We start from the raw sequence: 19,470 nt of genomic DNA, 5'->3' as shown, positions 1-19,470 counted from the left end.
CAGGTTATCAATCAGAAACATAAACCCAGCTCCAAACCAGACCATGAGGAGTCGGTGGGCTCATTACCACTAACCACAAATCTACAGTGAAAGGTTTTCCTGCAATCCCTGTCATCAATGGTTTCATTGGGAAGGGAGAAGGGCAGATACATTTTTAGGACTGCAGCACATTTTTAATGGAAAGAGATGGCCCAGGGCTTTCATCCCTCCCCCCATTCAAGATGCTGTTTCTTTCCACCAGAAATACTGCTGCATTAGAGAACAGGTCACTTCCTCTATCAGTGAGAATTCAGTGTCCTATTTGATGCTGGTCCTTGTGCTATAAATAGGAATTTTCCCCTTTTATAGTTGCTGAATAATTGTGTGTATGAAATATGAACACAGTTTTCAAAAGAGTGCCTGATAAGCAGCTTGCTGGAACGAAATGGTTGAGCAGAAGGAATTTACAGCACCTGCAGAGCATCGTGTGCTGTGGAAAACATTCAAGGTCAGCCTGAGAGAGACAGGTCACAGCACAGATCCAGCTCCAGAGGATCCAGGCTTGAGCTCACAGACTCCCCACTGCAGCCTCCCCACTGCTCCCCAACAATCCATTTCACGCTCCACACTCAGGTAAGGATCAAACAGAGGCAGCCCAGCTCAGAGGAGCCAAGACTCCTCCATCCCACAGACCAGAAAGCCAGGAGGAGCAGGCAGAACAGGTTTTTAAAACAACAGCAGGCAAGGAGCAGAGGACACAATCGCAGACGAGGAAGAGCACAGTTTAACACCCACCATCAAAAGGAACAAGGGAAGAACACCACAAAGGCCAGAGAGGCACAGGAATGGTAATGGGAGGTAGAGAGGTAATGAAAACACCTGAGCACAGACAGAATGGCGGAGGAGCAGGAGAGCCCAATTATGCTGGAAAACCAGTAATTTCTGCAGGAAATGGGTACATGCAGCCCAACCCTTTCTGCTGCCTGAACACAAGCTGGGCTGGAAGAACCATGGATAAACAACAAACCTCCATCCGTCCATCAGGAACAGCCTCCTCTGGAATACCACAGAGGGCCAGAGTCCCTGTGGAGGCAGGAGAAAGGGAGGCCAGGAAATGTTCTTGTTCCCTGCATTAGGACAGATTTTTCCCTGTGAATTTAGAAAGAGGGAGGGATGCAGCGAAGTATGAAAGGCAGAAACAGACGACACAATAATGTGGTTTCCAGTTGCTGCAGGAGAAGGAAATAACATCAGCTCCTCCACACACTGGAGACTCAAAGGGAGGAGGGAAAAAAGGGATTACATCAGTTAAAATACTGCAAGGAGCTCTGGACAGAGAGGATACACAGAGGCTTGGTGCTTTCAGCCTTACACAGGAAGAAACAGGAGAAAGAACCAGCAAAATCCCACCATTGCTATGGTGATCTAAAGCATTGGACACAGCAAGGAGAAGAGATAAAAGGAATTACAAGCCACATTTCCAGCTGCACAGAACATCCTTGAGATAGGATCAGGCCCCAGGATCCACCCAGCTCAATTGTTAGTTGATGCTGTCATCTGCTTCCTCATCCTCCACACTGTCTGCAGGTCAAAGAGGACACAGCACCAGATACAAATGTAAAGGGGTTATTTTATTATTGATTCAGAGGTTAGACAAGGCACCATTTGATCTAAAAAGAAATGCAAAAAAAACCCTCTCCCAATTAAGTGTTATTTTCGCAGGCAATTAAGAAAAGTCTTTTTTGCATTTCTTCAGCATTGTGTGAATTCCAGCTTGGTCATGATCACAGAAAAGCCACCCCATTCCCAAGTAAGGCAGGTTTGGACTAGAGCCACAGCCCCTCTGTTCAGCAGCAGAGAATCCTTGAGAAGTCTCTATGCCAGGGTTTAGGAATGCAGCAGAACAAGAAAAACAAAACTTCCAGGAAAAGACCACAGCATCTCTTTTTCCTTTCCATTTCAGACACGATGAATCATTTGTTCATTTTGGTCCTCGCTGAAAGGAAGCAGCTTTAGAAAAAAAAATCACAGCAAACCTTTCAGTGGCCTCAGAGTACCAAGCGCCCATGAAACAAGCCCTGAAAGTCCTGGAGAAGTCTCAAATAACATCCAGCCCTGCCCTCCAACACGTCAAAACCTGCAGCTGATCACTGAGAGATGTTTCCCTCTCCACAATTGTTTTGCCTCCACAAAACATGATTTCTAAGGAGAAGGTCACCTCCTCTTCACAATGATTCTGCCAAACAAGAAATCCAACCAAAACCCAACCAAATCAGCCCCCCAAGCCCTTGTTTACCACCTCCTTCCCCCCCTCCCATCAATCATATCCCCCCTCCCAGCTGCCCTCCCTGCACCCAGGGAAGGGCTGCAATGGGTGATGTAGCAGAGTGTGCAGCGTTTGGTGGCGTCTCATCTGCTTGATGGAGTCACTCAGCTGGAATAAATGGGAACAGAGAGAAAAAAAAATGTTTAGGGAAAAACAAACAAACAAAATTAAGCATGGTTTATGGCAAAAAAAAAAAAAAAAAAAAAAAAAGGCTGGTGAGCTGGATGTGAAGCGAGCAAAAAGGAGGAAAGGAATGGAGAGTGGGGGAACATCTTGCTCTTGTTGTAGAGTGAAACCTCGACCAAACCCAGGAATGCCAACTGGCTGGGAACCCTTCCCAGAGTGTAGGGGGCTGCAGCTCTCCCTTTGACTCTCTCAAAATAAAAGCTGCTTCCACACAACTTCTTTCAGTCACCAAGATGTCAGGGCAGCTGTAAGCCACGCACTTTCTGGGGAACACCACTCCCATCCTAAATGCTATCCCAACCTCCCAGCATGCCAGTTCCAGGTTACCCTTCCACAGGAAACCCAGAGACAGAGCCAGGGCCATCTGGGAATCCCAGGGGACCACAGGCTGCTGGCAAAACCAGCCCTGTTCACTGTCAGAGCCTTTCTTCTTAGTCACATGCCTTCTAGAGCAACAAGTCCACTGCTTTCGGTTGCCGGTGTTATTTCCAGTTTGCTGGGAAGGCAAGAGGTTCTATCCCTGGAAAGGATGTATGAGGACAGAGAGGGGATTGTCAGGCAAGAGAGAAATTATCAAGGAAAAGAGCAAGGGATTCCTGAGGATTAAACATCTGCTCTGGCCACAGAGCTCACAGCAGCTCAGTGCACAGGATGGAGTGGGCCATCCCGAGAGAGAGAGAGAGGAGGATACTCAATAACACTCAAACAGCAAACACACATGGAATGCCAAAGGACAAAGTTTCATCTGGGCAATCCATATTTACAGCAAGGTCCTTTAGGAAGGGCTGGAATCTCTCACGGCCAAAGGTCAGTGCCAGCCCTGCGGTGTCACCACACAGCAGCACAATGCCCTGGGAAGGCCGAGGCACTGAGCACACACAGTGTCCTCAAACACAGCCTGATGAAGCTGCTGGATTTGCTCAAGGAACAGGAACATTTCCATGAGCTCACAGCAAAGGTCGTTAGCTCAAGGGCACGTGGAGCCAGTGGTTAATAATGCTGTCTCTCGAGCCTTGAGAAATCATTTGTTTTGCAATAAGGCTTTATTATATTTAGACTTTGGGATCAGGAGAAGCTCAATGCATCTTCCTCTCCTTGGTCAAAACCAAGGCAAGAGTGAAGAGATAAAACCCAAGTCCTTTTCTTATCCTCAGGACATCCCAGCCTGCCACACAGTAACTGTCAGATTCTAACCAGATTTCACATTAAAAAGAGCAAGAAGCATCTCACTAATTTGCTATAAATCCCACAAATAAATAAAGCTTGAAGCCCCCCACTCTCTTTCTGCCCCCCTAAGTGCCATCAGAACAGGAACCTGCCACCCCACAGGGAATAAAACACATACAAAGAGAACACGTTGTCACCCAGCCCCGAGCAGAAGCCAAGCTGTCCCTCAGGCTGCTCCCACAGCAACACACACAGAGCAACCCTGGGTTTCAATCCTGCAGCTTCCACATCTCCTGTGAAATCCTTCCCCCACATCCCAAATCTTCTCCAAGGCCCCTGTGGGGTAGCCAGGAGGAGCTGGAAGTACAGTTCCTTCCAGGGAGGTGCATTTCTAGGATGAAACAAAGGCTTTATGACCCAAAGGAGTGCAGAGCCCATTTTGGGCAGCTGAAGCCTGGGCTCGCTGCGGCCTCTAGAGGCCAAAATCCCAAGATCCACGCACAGACTGACGTTCACATACAGCCACATCGAGACCGTTAAGAGCTCGTTTAATTAGCGAATTAGCACAGCCCTGCCTTGGGCTGCATCACCTCCTCCCTTCTCCTTCTACTCTGCTCAGCTCTTCACCCTCCTTGGCCCCAGAGAGACAGAGACAGAGAAAGAGAGAAGGAAAAAAAAAAAAAAAAGAGGAGAGCCCCATCCTGGGACAGAGCCTTAAATGAACATAACCAGGTCTTTACATGTTGCTTTGGTGAAGGCTGCCAGGATGCTGGCAAACACCACGTCGGGAGACTGGGAGGCATCCACGGCCGTATGGATCCCTCTCTTGCTGTAGTAGGACACCAGGGGGGAGGTCTGGGTGTGATAGGCCTTCAGCCGGGTTTTCAGGGCCGTTTCGTTATCGTCGGAGCGGCGGATCAGGGGCTCTCCAGTGACCTGGGAGAAGCAAGGGGATAGTCTCCAGAGAGCTGCAGCCTGGGATGTTCACCCCCCTTCTCTCCCTGCTCCCTCTCCTCCAAGGTGGAGCTGCACAGGAGACCCCAGGTGTGCAGGGGAGACGGAGTGAACCCGGGGCAGCCAGCAGAGCACTCACTGAAGAGAGAAGGGCTCAGCACCGTGGTCTTTTTTCCCCGCACAATACTCTGCTTGCTAAAGGGAACCTCAAGGCCAGGCACCAGCTACAGCTGGCCCCCAGCATGGAAACCAGTCACAACCCACCGCAACTTGAGCTGTGGACAGAGTCCAACAAATTCTGAGGCTGGCAGAGCCTGGGCCAGCCTTGCAGACTGGCCATGCCCTTCATCCATCCATCCATCCATCCATCCATCCATCCATCCATCCATCCCTCCAGGCCTCGCTCCCCGCAGTGCCGTTGGCTCAGGCTGCCCAAGCAGCTCCCCAATGCTCCCCAGAAAGCCAGGACAAGAAGGTACAAGAGAAGGAAAGAAATGAGTTTTTCCAGGGAGAGACTGCAAAGCATCAGCTAAACCCAAAGCAAGGTAAGCTGTGGCCTTGGGAGCTCACATACATCGTCCTTCATGTGCTCTTTCGGGGGTCTGAACTCCTCGTGATACGAGCGGCCACTCGCTGGGTGAATCAGCCTGGGACAGAAAAGAAGTGTCAGCAAAGCAGCCCGGTCAGGACAAGATCTCCTGAACCTGCCACTCATCAGCACAGAAACATCTGCCACAGGCAACATCATTAGCCTTTCACTTGTAAGAAAATTCTCTCCAGTTATTTCTGTACCAAGGGCCTCTTCAGTTTGGAAAAGCAGCTGCGCTGGGAGATGGAGAAGGGGAGTTTTACTTCCTGCTCTGCTGGGAAAAGGGTCTGGACAACAGTGCAAGAGAACACACTCCTCACCCTGGAGGAAGTTCACCGGTGCCCAAATATATTCAGTGTTCTGTGAAAGGGAGCAATAACAGCTTTGGAGAAGGAGTATATTATAGGGTGAGCTGTGGTTTTCTATAGAAATCCCTGATTTATAGGGCAAGGAAGGGGCTCTGCTCAAGGCTGGCCCAGGCATAGGAGAACAGGCAAGGAATCAGGGCAGAAATAGAAACCAGCATCACTGCCAGCCCTAAGCACCTGGGAGGACAACCTGGATCTGAAATTAGGATGCTCTCCCATAGCCTAGGCAATCCCAACCTGTGCACTGAGCACTGGGAGAGAAGGAAGGATTACCGTCCAGTGATCCTCCGGATCAGCAAGGAGTCGGGGATGCTGAACTCAATGACAGAGTCGAGCTTCTCTCTCCTTTTCTCCAGGAGCTCATCCAGCTGCAACAGCAAACACCCACCTCAGAGGGGCTGAGGGAGCAGGGATCCCTGGTTTTGAGGGAAGGAGGTGCTGGAGCTGCCCCCAAGCAGGGGATCCCATACCATCTCTGCCTGTTTCACTGTGCGTGGGAAGCCGTCCAGGAGGAATCCATTCTTGCAGGGAGGGGAGTCCAGGTTGTTCTCAATCAGCTCTACCACCATCTCATCACTCACCTGCAGAGACAAAACAGGTATGTTGTCAGAAAGGACACCTTGAATTTACACACAGCTACTGCCCTTGTGAACAGGGTGGGATTTTTGGAGTTGTCCTGTGTAGAGCCAAGGGCTGGGCTCGGTAATTCTTGTGTGTCCCTTCCAACCCAGGATATTCTGTGACTCCATGATTCATGTCAATGCTCAGGCTGCCTGTTCAGACCCGCCCACATCAGGGCAGCACTCCCTGCAACACCAGGACAGGAGCAATGCCACATTTCACTCCAGGGACACTCCAGCTTGCCCGGGGACTTGGACCAACCAGCTCTGTAACCCCACTGTTACAAAGGTTACCTTATTGCAAAGAACACTGTCAAGCTCAAACTCCTTAGGTTACTGTTTTTTTAAAACCAATTCACAATACAAAACATCAACACAACCCTGATTTCCTGTTACTTTGTACCTTCACCTACACATCCCTCCTCGGGAGGCAGGTCTGGGCAGGAAGGGCAGAGCAGGCGAGTTGCTCATTGACTCCCATAAACCTGGTATGGAGGTAAAAGCCCAGTAGTTGCTGACAAGCTCTGGCTTCACTGGGTAGTTTTTTTCCCATCTAACAATCTGGGCATATCACTGGGATTAGTGCCTTTTCCACACTGCAGCACTCACAGATGCTGAAGCCCCAACAATAGCTGTTTATTTGGGAGCAGTGCTGTTTTCTCCAGCACGCACAGCTGGGAACCAACAGGATTGGGGATCGGGCTGTCACAACACACAAACAGGCAGGTGTGGGGGTAAGCAACAAGTCACTTCCGTGCCTTCTGATTAGGCTTTTTGGAGAAAAAAGATCCTGAGCATAAACCCCATCCTGAATTGCTGCTGTGCTCCCAGCTGAGTTATCACAGAGCTGTGAGATATCCCTGTGGAGCAGCCTGGAGCTGCCTGCCACACACACACACACACGTGGCAGATACCACCAGCCTGGCCAGATAACGTCCCTATCTTTCATAACCAGCTGGGTATTGCAGGCTCGGTGTTGCAATGAGCTCTGAGCAGAAGTGAGATAAGGCTGCTCTCCCCATCTGGGGCCTGCAGATTCTCCCTGGGGTGTTACAAGCCACAGTGATGCTCGAGATCTGCCCCACACTGGGGCAAGTCACTGCAATTTGTGGTCCCTTGAGTTTCCCTGAGGTATTTCTGTCGTTAGGATGAGATAATGAGACCCTCAGAAAATGAATGTCAGAGATTCTAACTCGTGTCTCTTGGGGATCCAAAGTGTCTCACACAGCAGCTGCTGTAACTACCACAGAAACACCTTTAGGTCTACTTTCACCTTATAGTTACAGGTGAATCGAGCTTATGTAAGAGCTGTGATGCAGATGAACCCTCTGAAGTGATACCTGAAGCTCAGGTGTCACCTGAAGAGACACAAGAGCCGCAAAGCAGAGCTGTAACATCCTGCAGCTCCAAGGATACACTGTCACCTCAGTGTTCAGGAGCCAGAAAATTGCCAGCCAGACCGCACCCTCTAAAAGATAAAAACAACCCAAGGCCAAAGGCTGCTGGTAAGCAAATAGTAATTTTGAAGAAGGATGATTGCATAGGATGCTTCTCCTGCAGGGTGACAGAAAGCAAGCCCCCATCCCTACCTTCACCCTGCAATCTGCCTTCTACACTAATTAGACAATTCCAATTAGGAGGTGGATTCTGTCTGCTCTCATTCCAGGTGCTGCCAGCCCGTGTCCGCTCCCAGCACATTGCCCACGACCCACCAGCTTCCCCGAGTCCATCGTCTCCTTGAGCCGCTTGCCCAGCTCGGAGCCCGAGGCCACCATGGCCCGCAGCATGTCGCCGGTAGCCAGGTGGCACACGCAGTAGGTCTCGGCCAGCTTCGGGGCCTGCAGAAGAGGACAGAGGTGAGACGGGACGTCGGAGGCTGGTGATCCTCGCCCCGGCAGGGCTTTGTCCCCCCTCTCGCGGCAGCGGGACAGTCGTTGACCGGCCAGCACGTGGCAGAGCCCCGGTGCTCAGCGACACCGGGTCCCCGCGGCCGGCCCTAGCCCGGGACAAAGAGACCCGGGACAAAGAGCCCCGGCGAGCGGGCCCCTGGAGGCGGGATGCTTCCCGCAGGGAGGCCCGGGGCCACACGAACACAGCGCACACCCCGATCGCTCCGCGGGCAACGGAAGGCCGGCCACCCGCGTCCCTCCACGCGGGGGTCACACGCTGAGTGCCGGCAGTGGGGAAGGCCGGGCGGGCCGGTCCCGCCGGCCGTTCCCGCTAACATCGCCCTCACCTGCGTGCCCTTGCCGGCGCCGGGCGGGCCCAGCAGCACGGCGCGGATGCCGTGGCGGATCCCCGCGGCCGGGGCCTGCCCGCGGCCACCGCCGGCCTGCGCGCTCGGAGCCATGGCCGCCACCGACTGCGCGCCCGGCCCGCGCCTCGTGGGCGGGGACAGCGCCTCGTGGGCGGGGCATGCAAATGAGGGGACGGAATATGCAAACACGTGCGTGTTTTCCATGAAGTGGGCGGGGTTATGTTGGAAGAGGGCGTGGTTTACCCAGTGGTGGGCGGGGCTTTGTGGCGCCACGTGAGTGGCTCGGTGTGGCCGCGCTGGCACCGAGCTGTCCCCAAGCCCCGGGGTCGAGCCGAGTGCTGCATCCAGTTCTGGGTCACTCAGCTCAAGAAGGACGTTGTGCTGCTGGGATATGTCCAGAGAAGGACAACGGGCAGGAGTACAAGTCTGATGAGGAGCGGCTGAGGGAGTTGGGGCGGCTGAGCCAGGAGAAAAGGAGGTTCAGGGGTGACCTTATCACTTTCTGCATCCACCTGAAAGGAATCTGGAGCCAAGTGAGGGTAGAGCTTGTCTCCCAGGGAGCTAGACAGGGCAAGAGGACACAGTCTTAAGCTATGCAAGGGGAGGTTTAGGTTGGACGTTAGGAAGAATTTCTTCACAGGAAGATTAGACATTGGAACGGGCTGCCCAGGAAGGCGGTGGAGTCACCACCCCTGGAAGTGTTTAAGGAAAGACTGGACGTGGCACTTGGTGCTGTGGTCCAGTTAACACGGTGGTCACAGCTGGACTATGTGATCTCAGAGATCTTTTCCAACCTAATTGATTCTGTGATTCTGAGCTGTGCTTGCCCTGGCGTAGTGTGGGATGGGCTCAGTGCCCTGCTCTGTGTGGGCTGTGCATCACAACACTACCCAGCACATCCAGGAGGGACTGGCACTGCAGGGCTCAGCATCTCTCTGTTCTCCCAGCCTCTCCGCATGGTGCCCACATCCCACACAGCACAGTCCAGCACTGGTGACGGGCCAGGGCACAGGCAAAACTGGCCAGGATCTCCCAGCAGACAAGAGCCTCCTTGGCCCTGGTTGCCAGGAGAGTCTGTGGCAAAGCCAAGACCACAGTGTTGAGTACAGAAATACTCAGGATAATTGATCCTTCTCACACCCCCCTCAGTGGGGACAGCTGTCTCTCCATAGACAGAACATTGGTCCTCAGCAACACACCAGAGAGGGACCTGCACATTGAACAGGAAGAGTTAAAATATCCCTGCCGGGCCCCTCCTGTTTGTGGGATGGAGCAGTGGCACCATTTCCAAGAGCCAGGTCTCACGGATCAGACAGAGCATCTGCATTGATGGCAGAGCTGGGTCTGCCCCTGGGGCACCCACCAAAACCAGCAGCAGCTCAGCAAGGGCAGGATCAGTCCCTGACATCCTCCCAACTACCCCCCCCTCTGCGAAGTCCCGGCCAAACACCGCTCAGCCTTTAATCTGCGGGAAGCCTGGTTTCCCTGGCAGCAGCGTTTCCGAGGTATTTCGGGCTCTCTTCCCCCTGAGGGTCTCTGCGCTCAGGATGCGCAGCCGTGGGAAGCGGGGCCGGGCTGCCAGGCTGGGGATGAGCTGCGGGGACTCGGTGAGAGCCCGGGGTGACTGAAGGGGGCAGCCCCAGCCTTGGGAGAAGGTGGGTGAGGAGGAGGAGCGTTCTCCAAAAGGGATGAAGGATGCTCGGAGGCGGCTCAGCCAATGGGGTGGCTGGATTTGGTTGTCATGGCTACGGTTGGGAGGCAGAGCAGGGAGGCAGGGCTGGAAGAGAAGGGGTGCAGAGCCCCCCCATCCTCTACAGGAGCTCGGGGCAAGCAGGGAGCTAGGACAGCACAAACAGCCGGCCCTGGGGTCGGTTCGTTCTCTTGGGAGACCCATGGCAGAATCTGTTTAAATGCTTTCTGAGGTAAGGGGGCTTTAGGGGGGCTGTGGGGGAACTGTTTTGCCTGGCACAGTGAGAAGGAAGCTGTGCTTGCTTAATTTGGAGATGGGGGTGAAGGGCATCATGCTGTCAGTGCCCCTCTCCCTCTCTAAGCCCCTGCACTGCTTCTCCCCAGGGACCCTGGACCCCCAGGCACAGCTACACCTCGGGCTGCTGCAGGAGCTCGCTGTTCCTCAGGGAGCCCCCCTGACAGCACTCCAGGACACCTGGGAGGGACAACTGGACCGTGGTAAGCAGGGCATGTCCAAGCCTGGGGCACGAGTTCTGACAGGAATGACCCATTTCATCCCTTCTGTACCCCACCAAGGTGGGCTGGTGCTGTTTGGTGATGGGGAGTGAAGGGTAAAGCTGGAGGAGTTGCTCTCCTTTCCTGATTATGAAGCTCTAAGAGCTTCAAAACATGTTTTTTAATCCATTCCTCATCTCTGGAATTGGCTGGTGGTGCTTGCTCAATGCATTACAACATTCTGCTGCTCCGGGGTCAGCGTGGTCTTTCTCCCAGTGCCCCCTGGAATGCTGTCAGGAGGTCTCTGTGGGGAGGAGGTGATGTGCAGCTCTGAGAAATGAAACCTCTGCCTCCTGCTCACTTCAAATCAGAGAGACCATGCTCCTGGAAGAGCCCTGGAGCTACACCTGGATTATTGGAGTGGAAATGTTCCCTGCTAGCTCGTCAGCTCCCTGGGTTATGGGCCAGGCTGGATCCAGGGCAGGAGATTGTTAAAGCTCAAAGCTGAAGCTCTGCTAGGATGAGCCAGAAAACTCTGTGCTGCCTAATTGTCCCTTTGGCTCTCCCTTGTCCTCTGGGCTCTCCCTGTGTCATGGGAGAGCCATGGAACTGCATCCACAGCATGGATCCAGCCTGTCCTGAGGTTGGATGGTGTCAGCAAGGGGCCTGTGCTGTGCCCTCCTTGTCCTGGGGGCTTTCCACTGGGAAAGTGGGTCCAGGAGACTTCAGTTATTTGGAATCCATATGGGATGTTCACCCCACTGAACACTCAGCAGATCCAGCTGCATTCCAGGGCCTGAAGGGGCCTGTCCTGGCCTAGAAAAGCATCTCTGCTCTTTGTGGTGCAGTTGGCTTTGTTGTTGACTGTGCTGGTGCCTGCTGATGGAGACAAGGCTGCTGTGTGCCAAAACAGAGCTCTGAACTGCAGAGAAGTGTGTCTCCTCCCCCGGGGAAGATGCTGTAACCCAAAGTGTGTTTTTTTAACACCACAGCAGGGCTCTGCTGAGCTGCTGGTTTGGAGCAGAGCAGCACGGAGCCCTACCCAGGGACACTCTGGGCTGTGGGCTGGGTGGTCCATGCCCATGGACCCTTCCTCTAATATTCCTTTCCTTTTTACGGTGTGTCTCATCCTTAGAATCTATCCCCTACTCCAGGAGGCTTTAACGGAGCATCACCACACCCAGAACACCACGCCATGAACGGGTACTTGAACGAATCCAATTTCCTGATGGTGGAGGAGGGCTTCACCACCAGAGACCTCCTGGAGAACCTCCTGGGCGAGCTGTGCCAAGAGGTGAGGGCTGCTGCTCTGCTGCTGCCTTTGGAAAAGGCACTCCCAGAACTGCTGCTCACTGCAGCTGTCCCCTAGGGCGACCAGCAGGCTTTCTTCGTGGCAGACCTTGGGGACATTGTGAAGAAACACCTGCGTTTCCTGAAGGCCTTGCCCCGAGTGAAGCCCTATTTCCCAGTTAAATGCAACGGCAGCGAAGGGGTGATCCGCCTGCTGGCAGAGCTGGGGGCAGGATTTGCCTGTGCCAACAAGGTAGGGCTGTGGGAGGACAGCTCCAGGAGAAATGTTTGTGGGGGAGTGACAGAGCTCACCCTCCTTTCCTGAGTCTGCTGCTCTAGGTGACATTTACAGGGGCAGGAGTCTCCCTCTGCTGTCACACTCCAGAAATCCTTGTCCTCTCTGTGTTGTTCCCTTTGGCTGACATTCCTGTCCCCGGAGCTGCTGTCCTGGTTGGTGGCACAGCACGTCCCTGGGGTGCCACTGCCACGGCTGTCCAAATCTTGGTGTCCTTAGGACTGAGCCTAAAGCTTTTTGCCTCCTCCTGCTTGTCATTTTGCAACAGCCAGACTTCCAGAGAAGAGGCAAAATTAAATCACTCGGTTTTATGTAATTAAATAGGACGTGTTTCCAGGAGGAGAAAGTGCAAGAGTCGTCACAGCTCGGAGCAGGCATCAGCCCCAGGCCTGCTAACCCCACTTCTTTCCTCTCCCATTCTCATGGTGTTTTTAAACCTCTCCATGCCAGGACAAAGTCCACTGTGATCCCTTTGAGCTCTGGTAGCTTTTCCCTGGAAAAGCCCAGGCTGCAACTCTGGCTCTTTGCCCTCCTCAGCTCTGCAAGCTGGCCAAGACCCAGAGCTGGTGGCTGGTCCACACCCAGCTCCTGGGGGGACCTGCTGCACGTGCCCCCTTCTCCCTGCAGGCAGAGATCACCCGGGTTCAGGGCATTGGGGTCCCAGCTGACAGGATCTTCTACAGCAGCCCCTGCAAGCAGGTCGCCCACATCAGGTACGCGGCCGCCCACGGCGTGAGGCTGATGGCCTTCGACAACGAGGTGGAGCTGAGCAAGGTGGCCAGGAGCCACCCCCGTGCCAGGTGGGTGTCTGGAGTGCCACTGGAGGGGGTTCTGCAGGAGGGGATGGGCAGAGGGCTGTGGGGGCAAGAGATTGTATAAGGTGGGTGTCAGTCTCCTATCCCAAGTGATAGGATGAGGAAACGGCCTCAAGCTGTGCCAAGGGAAGTTCAGATTGGATATGGGGAAAAGATTGATCAGTGAAGGGGTGATCAGGCAGTGGAACAGGCTGCCCAGGCAAGGGGTGGAATCATCATCTCTGTAAACTTTCAGAAACCTTGTAGATGTGGTGCTCAGGGACGTGGTTTAGTGCAGGACTTAATCGTTGAGGTTAATATTTGGACTCAGTGATCTTTTTCCAGCCCTTAAAAGCTTTTCCCTTCATGATCCTGTTATTCCAAGATCCCTCAATACAGCGTGGCTTTGCTTTGCAGGATGTTGTTGGGGATCACTGCTGACTCCATCCCTTCTGCCCACCCGAGCATGACTTTTGGGACCACGCTGAAATCCTGCCGGCACCTGCTGGAGACAGCCAAGGAACAGGCGGTGGAGGTTGTTGGCATCAGGTACAGCCGTGGGCCTCCTTCCATAGGGGTGCTCAGCCCCTCTGGATCGGGATCTGGGGAGCTCTGCCCTGCTGGAACAACGCAGTGGCCCAGCTGCTCTGCTTGGGAGTGGGAAGTGGGCTGCCCCCAGTGAGTGACAATCCCAGTGCCATCCCCTCTGCTTTGGGGACGATCAAACCCTGCTGAGATGGGGTCCGTGCCCTCAGCTTCCACCTGGGGAGCCGTGGGCTGGAGCCCCAGGCCTTGGCACAGGCCGTGGCCACAGCACAGCTGGTGTTTGACATGGGCACGGAGCTGGGACACCACATGCACCTCCTGGACATCGGGGGGGGATTCCCCGGCACCGAGGATGCCAGAGCCCCGCTGGAAGAGGTACAAACCTCCCCACACCTGCCCTCAGCAGCCAGAGAGTGAGCTTAGAAGCTCTCCCCAAGTCTGGCTCCCCGCAGAGTTCCCAGCTAACCAAGAGGAGAGCTCTTTTTCTTCCCTCACAGATCGCTGCAGGGATAAACTCTGCCCTGGATTTGTACTTCCCCGAGGGCAGCGGGGTGGACATTGTTGCCAGGCCTGGGCGTTACTACGTCACCTCTGCCTTCACCTTGGCTGTCAGCATCACTGCCTTGGAGGAGACCCCCGTGGAGCAGCCTGGCTCTGACGGTAGGTGTGACAGCAGGATGTGTCCCCTGTGTCCCCAAGCCCCCCTGAGCCCTCTCCCTGTTCCCCTCCAGAGGAAGAGTGTGGCAGCAAGAAGAGCCTGGTGTATCACCTGAGCGATGGCATCTACGGCACCTTCAGCTGCCTCCTGTTCGACAGCCCCTGCCCCAGGCCTCGGCTGCACAAGGTGAGTGCCTCACCTGGCTTGGGGACAGCCCAGGATGTCCCTCACACTGGGTGGCATCACCTCAGCCAACCCCATGACACAGGGGGAAGCTGTACCCAGTCCGTGGGATTGTGGGCTTGAACTTTGGGGGTCACTGTGATGCTGGGACATCCTCATCCCTGTGTTTGCTCCGTGTTTTTCCCTCAAAGACACTGGGACATCCTCATCCCTGTGTCTGCTCCGTGTTCTTACCTCAAAGACACTGGGACATCCTCATCCCTGTGTCTGCTCCGTGTTTTTCCCTCAGAGACCCTGCCCAGAGCAGCCCTGGCACAGCAGCAGCCTCCGGGGCCCGCCGGGACACTCCGAGGATCGCATCGCCGACGGGCTGGAGCTGCCCCAGCTGCACGTGGGGGACTGGCTGGTTTTTGGGAACATGGGAGCCTACACCATCCCAAGCATCCCAACATCATCCCTGCTCACGGGGGGTCCCCAGCCACAGGTCACCTACGCCATGTCCCGCATGGCCTGGTAAGAGATGGGCAGGGTGAGAGGGCAGGGCTGGGGTCCTGCGGGAGGTGCTGGTTTCTCTTCCACCTGAGCTCTTGGCCCAAGGGAGAGGGGGAAATCTAAATCCCAGAACCTGGAAATTCAGGGTAAAATCATGGCCTCAGAGGCAAAAAAACCCTTAATTTTTGAATATTTTCAAACTTGAGCCGGTTTTTCACTGGAGAAAAGAGAGCCAGCTCAGCTCTGGCTGTCGTTCTGGGGGACAGGAGAGCCCTGGAGTGTCCCCTTCCCTGGGCCCATCCCATCCCCAAGGGGCTGCTCCTTCTCCTGGCTCCCCCTGGGGTGTCTCCACTTGCAGGAAAGCCGTGCAGCTCTTCCAGGGAAAGCCACCCCAGGCAGAAGACGACCGTGAGAGCCTCTGCACCCCCCTGTCCTGCGGCTGGGAGATGGCAGAGACACTTTGCGTCACCCCTGTCTTCGCTCCAGCTGGCATCATCTGAGCAGTGCTGGCACTGTGGGAGAAGGAGCCACGGTGGGAAAGGTCCTGTACTGGTACTGGCAGGGGAAATGTCCCATAATGGTATTGGGATGGGGAAAAATCCCATGGCAGCACCAGGGGAAAAGGTCCCACAGTGGTACTGGAGGGATGAAAATCCTACAACGGTACCACAGTGGGAAAAGTCCCATGGGAGAGATCCTGTGGTGGTACCAGAGGGGGAAAGGATCCCATGGCAGTGCCAGGGAGGGGGAAGGTGCCACCCTCCCTCTGGCATCGCCCTGCTCCGCTCTCATGGACTTGGAATTAAACCCTGTCCCATAAATCCTGCTCCTCCAGCTCGTGCGGTGTGCGTGCCTTCCGAAGGGGTTTGGCAGGTTTGGGCTCTGTTCTTAGGAGTGAAGGTGATAATTGGTAGCCCAGCGTGGCCTTGAGGGGCCGGGTGAGGAAGCCCCCGGCTCTTCCTCCCCACCCTGTGCTGGAGGTGCTGGAGAATCCCTCTGCAATCAGCATTTAATGAGCCTTTGCTCATTAGGGCGGGCGGGGCCATTCACCCAAACCTCGGACTCTGCTCAGGCATCCAGGGGGACCCCTGGGATTTTGGGAGGGTATGGAAATAGGAGGTGGATTTAGGTTTTGAGGGTGACACTGGGGGGAAGACCTGGGCCTTGTGGCATCTCCCTGGTTTCTGAGGTCTGGTCAGGCCTCAGGAAGGCTCCTGCCCTGGGTACAGCCCCTGTGAGACCCTGAAGGCCAGGAACTGGGAGAACTGGGGGGACACTGGGAGGACCGGGAGGACACTGGGAGGACTTTGAATAGTGGGAATGGGATGCACTAGGAGTAATGGGACACTGGGTGACACTGATGTGGAGGCACTGGGAGCACTGGAGGGGGTGCATTGGTCAGATCACCCTTGATCTCGGCGACTCTCACCCTTTGGGGACTCAGAGAGAGCGCTGGAAGGACACTGGGAGAACTATACTGGGTGGACACGGGGGGACTGGGAGGAGGACAGAGGGCAGACACTGGGCACTGGGAGGACACCAAGGGACTGGGAGGAGAAGAGAGTGAGGACACTGGGAGGGCACTGGAAGGGAACTGGGAGGGCACTGGGAGGGCACTGGGAGGGCACTGGGAGGGCACTGGGAGCACTGGGAGAGCCTTGAGCACCGTGGCCGCCAGGCGGCGCTGTGGCGCGGCGCACGGCGAGTCCTCCAATCCGCCAGGGGGCTACAAGGGATGGGGCCGTTCGTGCCGTTCTTCTCCCTGGCTCTGCCCAGCCGTAAAGAGCGACGCGGTGCCGCGACGTCGGTTGCGCTTGACGGCGGGAGCGTCGCGAAAGGCCCGTGAAGGACGGCGGCGGGCCCGTGAGGGGGGGGCGGCGGTGTCGGCGGCGCGACAGCGGCCGTGTCGCGACAGGAGCGCAGCCATGCCGTTCTGGGGCCTGCAGAAGCAGCTGGGCATCGATGTGGACAGCTGGCTGGTGCGGCAGAGCATGCCGCAGCCCTACGGCCAGGCCGGGGTCTGCCACGCCTTCGAACGCGAGTGGGTGGAGTGCGGGCACGGCCTGGGCCAGACCCGCGCCCGCCGCGAGTGTCGGCTCGAGTACGAGGATTTCATGGAGTGCATGAACCGCGCCAAGATGGTGGGTGAGCGGGGGGACACAGGGGCCGTGGGGGTCTGCAGGGTCCTGACAAGGGGGGGGACACCAGGTCCGGGCTGGGGGGACTCGACGTGCTGGGTCAGGCTGGGGAGAGGGTGCCGAGGGTCCTTGGGGAAGGTTTGGGGGCTCCAGGCCAGGGTGGGAGCGCTGCCTGGTCGTTCCCAGTGTGAGGGGGGGGTCTGGCCCCGCAGCAGCCCCTTCCCCAGGGCTGTGGTGGCTGCGGGGGCCCGGAGGAGCCGTGGCTGCCCCGTTCCTGGAGCCGTTCCAGGCCAGGTTGGAGGGAGGTGTCCTCATTAGTGGGAGGTGTTCCTGCCCATGGGGGTGGGACTGGATGGGATTTCAGTTCCCTCCCATCCAAACCATTCCGTGTTTTGGGGCAGCTCGGGGCAGACCTTTCTCCCTGCCCCCAGCGCTTCTCCAGCAGCATCCACATCCAGGATCCAAAATCCTGGTCAGAAAATGGGGTTGGAAACTCAAAGCATCATCAGTACAGAACATCCTGAAATGCCCAAAATCTTTGAGCAGAGCCTCAAACTCGAGTGAGGGCGGGGATAGTGTGGGTTCCACATCTGTGGGGCTGCCCTGGCGCCCCCCCGAGGGATCCCTGAGCCTCTCCCTGTGTCCCTGCCAGGCTCAGCGGCTCCGGATCATCTTGGAGCAGCGGGACAAGATGATCAAGGAGGGGAAGTACACACCCCCCGACTACCACACGGGCAAGGAGGAGCCCAGGCCGTGATCCCCGGTGGAATTCCTCTTGGAAGAAAACCCACAGAGCCCAGGGCAGGGGCCCTGCTGTGGCTTGGGGGGAACAGCCTCAGGCTGGGCATCGCTCGGGCAGTAAATTTCCCTTTGGAATGGCTCCTTGGCTCTGTCTTGTCTTCTTTTTTTGGGGGAAAACACCTCGTTTCCACATGGATTCCGAGTGGAAGTGGATGGATTCGGGATCTCTCCTGGCTTTTCAGTGTGTGGGAGGCAGATTTCCTCACTGGGGGCCTTGAAATCCCATGTGGCAGCAGGATCCATGGAGTCCCTGGCACAGCCCAGGGGGTTTGTCCCACCCAAGGAGAGCTTTTTTCTTCCCTTCCCTCCAAATTCCCTCAGTTTTGGAACAGCACTGGAGCAGGTGATTCCCTGGGAGTGGAGAGTGGCCAGCTCCGTGCCTTAATCCACGTTTTTAATACTGGTGGTGCTGGAGTTAATGCTGGATCTTTGCTGTGAGATTCCTGATTCCAGCAAATCCCCCTGCTGGGATGACAAAGGCTGAGCCCTGCCTGACCTCTGGGGGCAGGGACATTCCAGGAGGGACATTCCAGGAGGGAAATCCAGGAGGGACATTCCAGACTCCTGCCCCAAGAGGGATCCTTGCTGCTCCTGGGGCTTGGATCCCATGGTGGGCACAGGAGCCCTCCTGGAGAGGAATCTCATGGATCTCTGGCTCCTGGGATTGCTGTGCCCTTGGATATGAGGGATCACAGCTGCGTGCTGTTTTGTGGGGGGCTCTGAGCCATCCCAGAGTGTCCAGAGCAGGGATCTGAACAAAGTGCACTGGAAGAAACCCTTCCCTGGATTCCACAGGACAGCCAAGGTCTCTCAGTAGCCTTTGAGCAGGCTTTGAGCTTTTCCTGGGATTTCTGCTGCTCCTCAGCCACCCCCTGCCCCTCAGCTCCCCCCAAACCAGCCTTCCCAAGCAGTGCCCCAGGGTTGTCCCTTCCCCCAGCCCCAGATGGATCCTTTCTCCAGCCCAGATGGATTCCCCGGCTCCGGCTGAGTCACGGCCGGGGCTGCAGCCACGGTTCTCCCTGGCAGGGGGAGGGTGGCACTGGAGAGCTCCGAATTCCCAGTCTGGCTTCAAATCCTCTGAGCCAGAGGCACATCCGTGACCCAGGACCGGCTCTTCCCTGTGTCTGCCTTTGTTTGGCACTGCTGATCCACACTCTGCCCTGTGTCTGCCCCCTATTTTAGACAGCTCTAGAGATAGTGTCCTTTTTTCAAATTTTTTTTTTCATCAGTTTTGGTATTTTTCTCCTGTTTCCTGCCCAAAGCAGGAATAACTGACCCAAGACCCCATCCTGGCTAATTCCTGGCTGTCCTTGCAGTAACTGATGGAGACTAACAATCCTCCGGGATTTAAATATGAAAACTCCAGTGGTGATGAGTTTGAGCAGAGAAAAACCAACATCAGGATATCAGTGCTCCATGGATCTCAGCATTCCAGCTGTTAAAATGGGCAAGGAGGAGCTCTGAGGAGGGAAAATATGGGAGCCACGTGAGGAAAAGGGAATCAGGTGGAAAGGCACTGGGGAGGCTACGGAGCTGCCAGAACAGATAAAGGATGGATAAGGAGGAAAATCGTGCTGGGGATGGAAATCGAGTGGAGCTGTGGAGCCATGGGAGTTATTTATCCTCAGTGAATTGTCCTGGGG

The 19,470-nt window shown here is 55.6% G+C and overlaps 3 protein-coding genes across 4 annotated transcripts; 2 read left to right on the top strand and 1 right to left on the bottom strand.

The window, feature by feature from the left end:
- Window positions 1–1,589: 1,589 nt before the first annotated feature.
- AK2 (adenylate kinase 2) lies at window positions 1,590–8,570 on the bottom strand. Of its 2 annotated transcripts, XM_066204632.1 has the most exons (7): window positions 8,426–8,570; window positions 7,902–8,027; window positions 6,040–6,150; window positions 5,843–5,937; window positions 5,187–5,259; window positions 4,399–4,594; window positions 1,590–2,413 (listed from the first exon to the last, which is right to left on the bottom strand). In XM_066204632.1, the coding sequence occupies exons 1-7, from the start codon at window positions 8,537–8,539 to the stop codon at window positions 2,406–2,408; spliced, it is 723 nt and encodes a 240-aa protein (XP_066060729.1). In that variant the 5' UTR covers window positions 8,540–8,570; the 3' UTR covers window positions 1,590–2,405. The 2 variants fall into 2 exon arrangements, with proteins under 2 accessions (XP_066060729.1, XP_066060728.1); XM_066204631.1 differs by lacking the exon at window positions 1,590–2,413 and having other exon boundaries at window positions 2,482–4,594.
- Window positions 8,571–10,197: 1,627 nt separating this feature from the next.
- On the top strand, window positions 10,198–15,722 carry AZIN2 (antizyme inhibitor 2). The gene is made up of 11 exons (XM_066204630.1): window positions 10,198–10,368; window positions 10,520–10,633; window positions 11,766–11,924; window positions 12,000–12,173; window positions 12,843–13,015; window positions 13,427–13,558; window positions 13,765–13,930; window positions 14,053–14,215; window positions 14,287–14,399; window positions 14,686–14,909; window positions 15,247–15,722. Exons 3-11 carry the CDS (start codon window positions 11,826–11,828, stop codon window positions 15,386–15,388), a joined length of 1,386 nt encoding a protein of 461 aa, XP_066060727.1. The 5' UTR covers window positions 10,198–10,368; window positions 10,520–10,633; window positions 11,766–11,825; the 3' UTR covers window positions 15,389–15,722.
- A 958-nt stretch (window positions 15,723–16,680) lies between these two features.
- NDUFS5 (NADH:ubiquinone oxidoreductase subunit S5) lies at window positions 16,681–17,906 on the top strand. The gene is made up of 2 exons (XM_066204633.1): window positions 16,681–17,029; window positions 17,679–17,906. Exons 1-2 carry the CDS (start codon window positions 16,814–16,816, stop codon window positions 17,781–17,783), a joined length of 321 nt encoding a protein of 106 aa, XP_066060730.1. The 5' UTR covers window positions 16,681–16,813; the 3' UTR covers window positions 17,784–17,906.
- Window positions 17,907–19,470: the final 1,564 nt, after the last annotated feature.

Source organism: Chamaea fasciata, unplaced genomic scaffold (assembly GCF_029207755.1).
Source record: "Chamaea fasciata isolate MVZ Bird 193981 ecotype frontalis unplaced genomic scaffold, bChaFas1.0.hap1 SCAF_26, whole genome shotgun sequence".
Lineage (NCBI taxonomy): Eukaryota > Metazoa > Chordata > Aves > Passeriformes > Sylviidae > Chamaea > Chamaea fasciata.
This window is presented reverse-complemented; position numbering and strand designations above follow the sequence as displayed.

What these genes read in the sequence shown, in the direction of transcription:
- AZIN2 (XM_066204630.1), top strand. Translation starts at nt 11,826, where the DNA reads ATGAACGGGTACTTGAACGAATCCAATTTCCTGATGGTGGAGGAGGGC. An exon ending in TGGGCGAGCTGTGCCAAGAG is followed by an intron (nt 11,925 to 11,999) that starts GTGAGGGCTGCT and finishes GCTGTCCCCTAG; the next exon opens with GGCGACCAGCAGGCTTTCTT. An exon ending in CCAGGCCTCGGCTGCACAAG is followed by an intron (nt 14,400 to 14,685) that starts GTGAGTGCCTCA and finishes TTTTTCCCTCAG; the next exon opens with AGACCCTGCCCAGAGCAGCC.
- AK2 (XM_066204631.1), bottom strand. Translation starts at nt 8,539, where the DNA reads ATGGCTCCGAGCGCGCAGGCCGGCGGTGGCCGCGGGCAGGCCCCGGCC. An exon ending in GCGCCGGCAAGGGCACGCAG is followed by an intron (nt 8,028 to 8,425) that starts GTGAGGGCGATG and finishes CCTCTTCTGCAG; the next exon opens with GCCCCGAAGCTGGCCGAGAC. An exon ending in CGATGGACTCGGGGAAGCTG is followed by an intron (nt 6,151 to 7,901) that starts GTGGGTCGTGGG and finishes TTGTCTCTGCAG; the next exon opens with GTGAGTGATGAGATGGTGGT.
- NDUFS5 (XM_066204633.1), top strand. Translation starts at nt 16,814, where the DNA reads ATGCCGTTCTGGGGCCTGCAGAAGCAGCTGGGCATCGATGTGGACAGC. An exon ending in GCATGAACCGCGCCAAGATG is followed by an intron (nt 17,030 to 17,678) that starts GTGGGTGAGCGG and finishes TGTCCCTGCCAG; the next exon opens with GCTCAGCGGCTCCGGATCAT.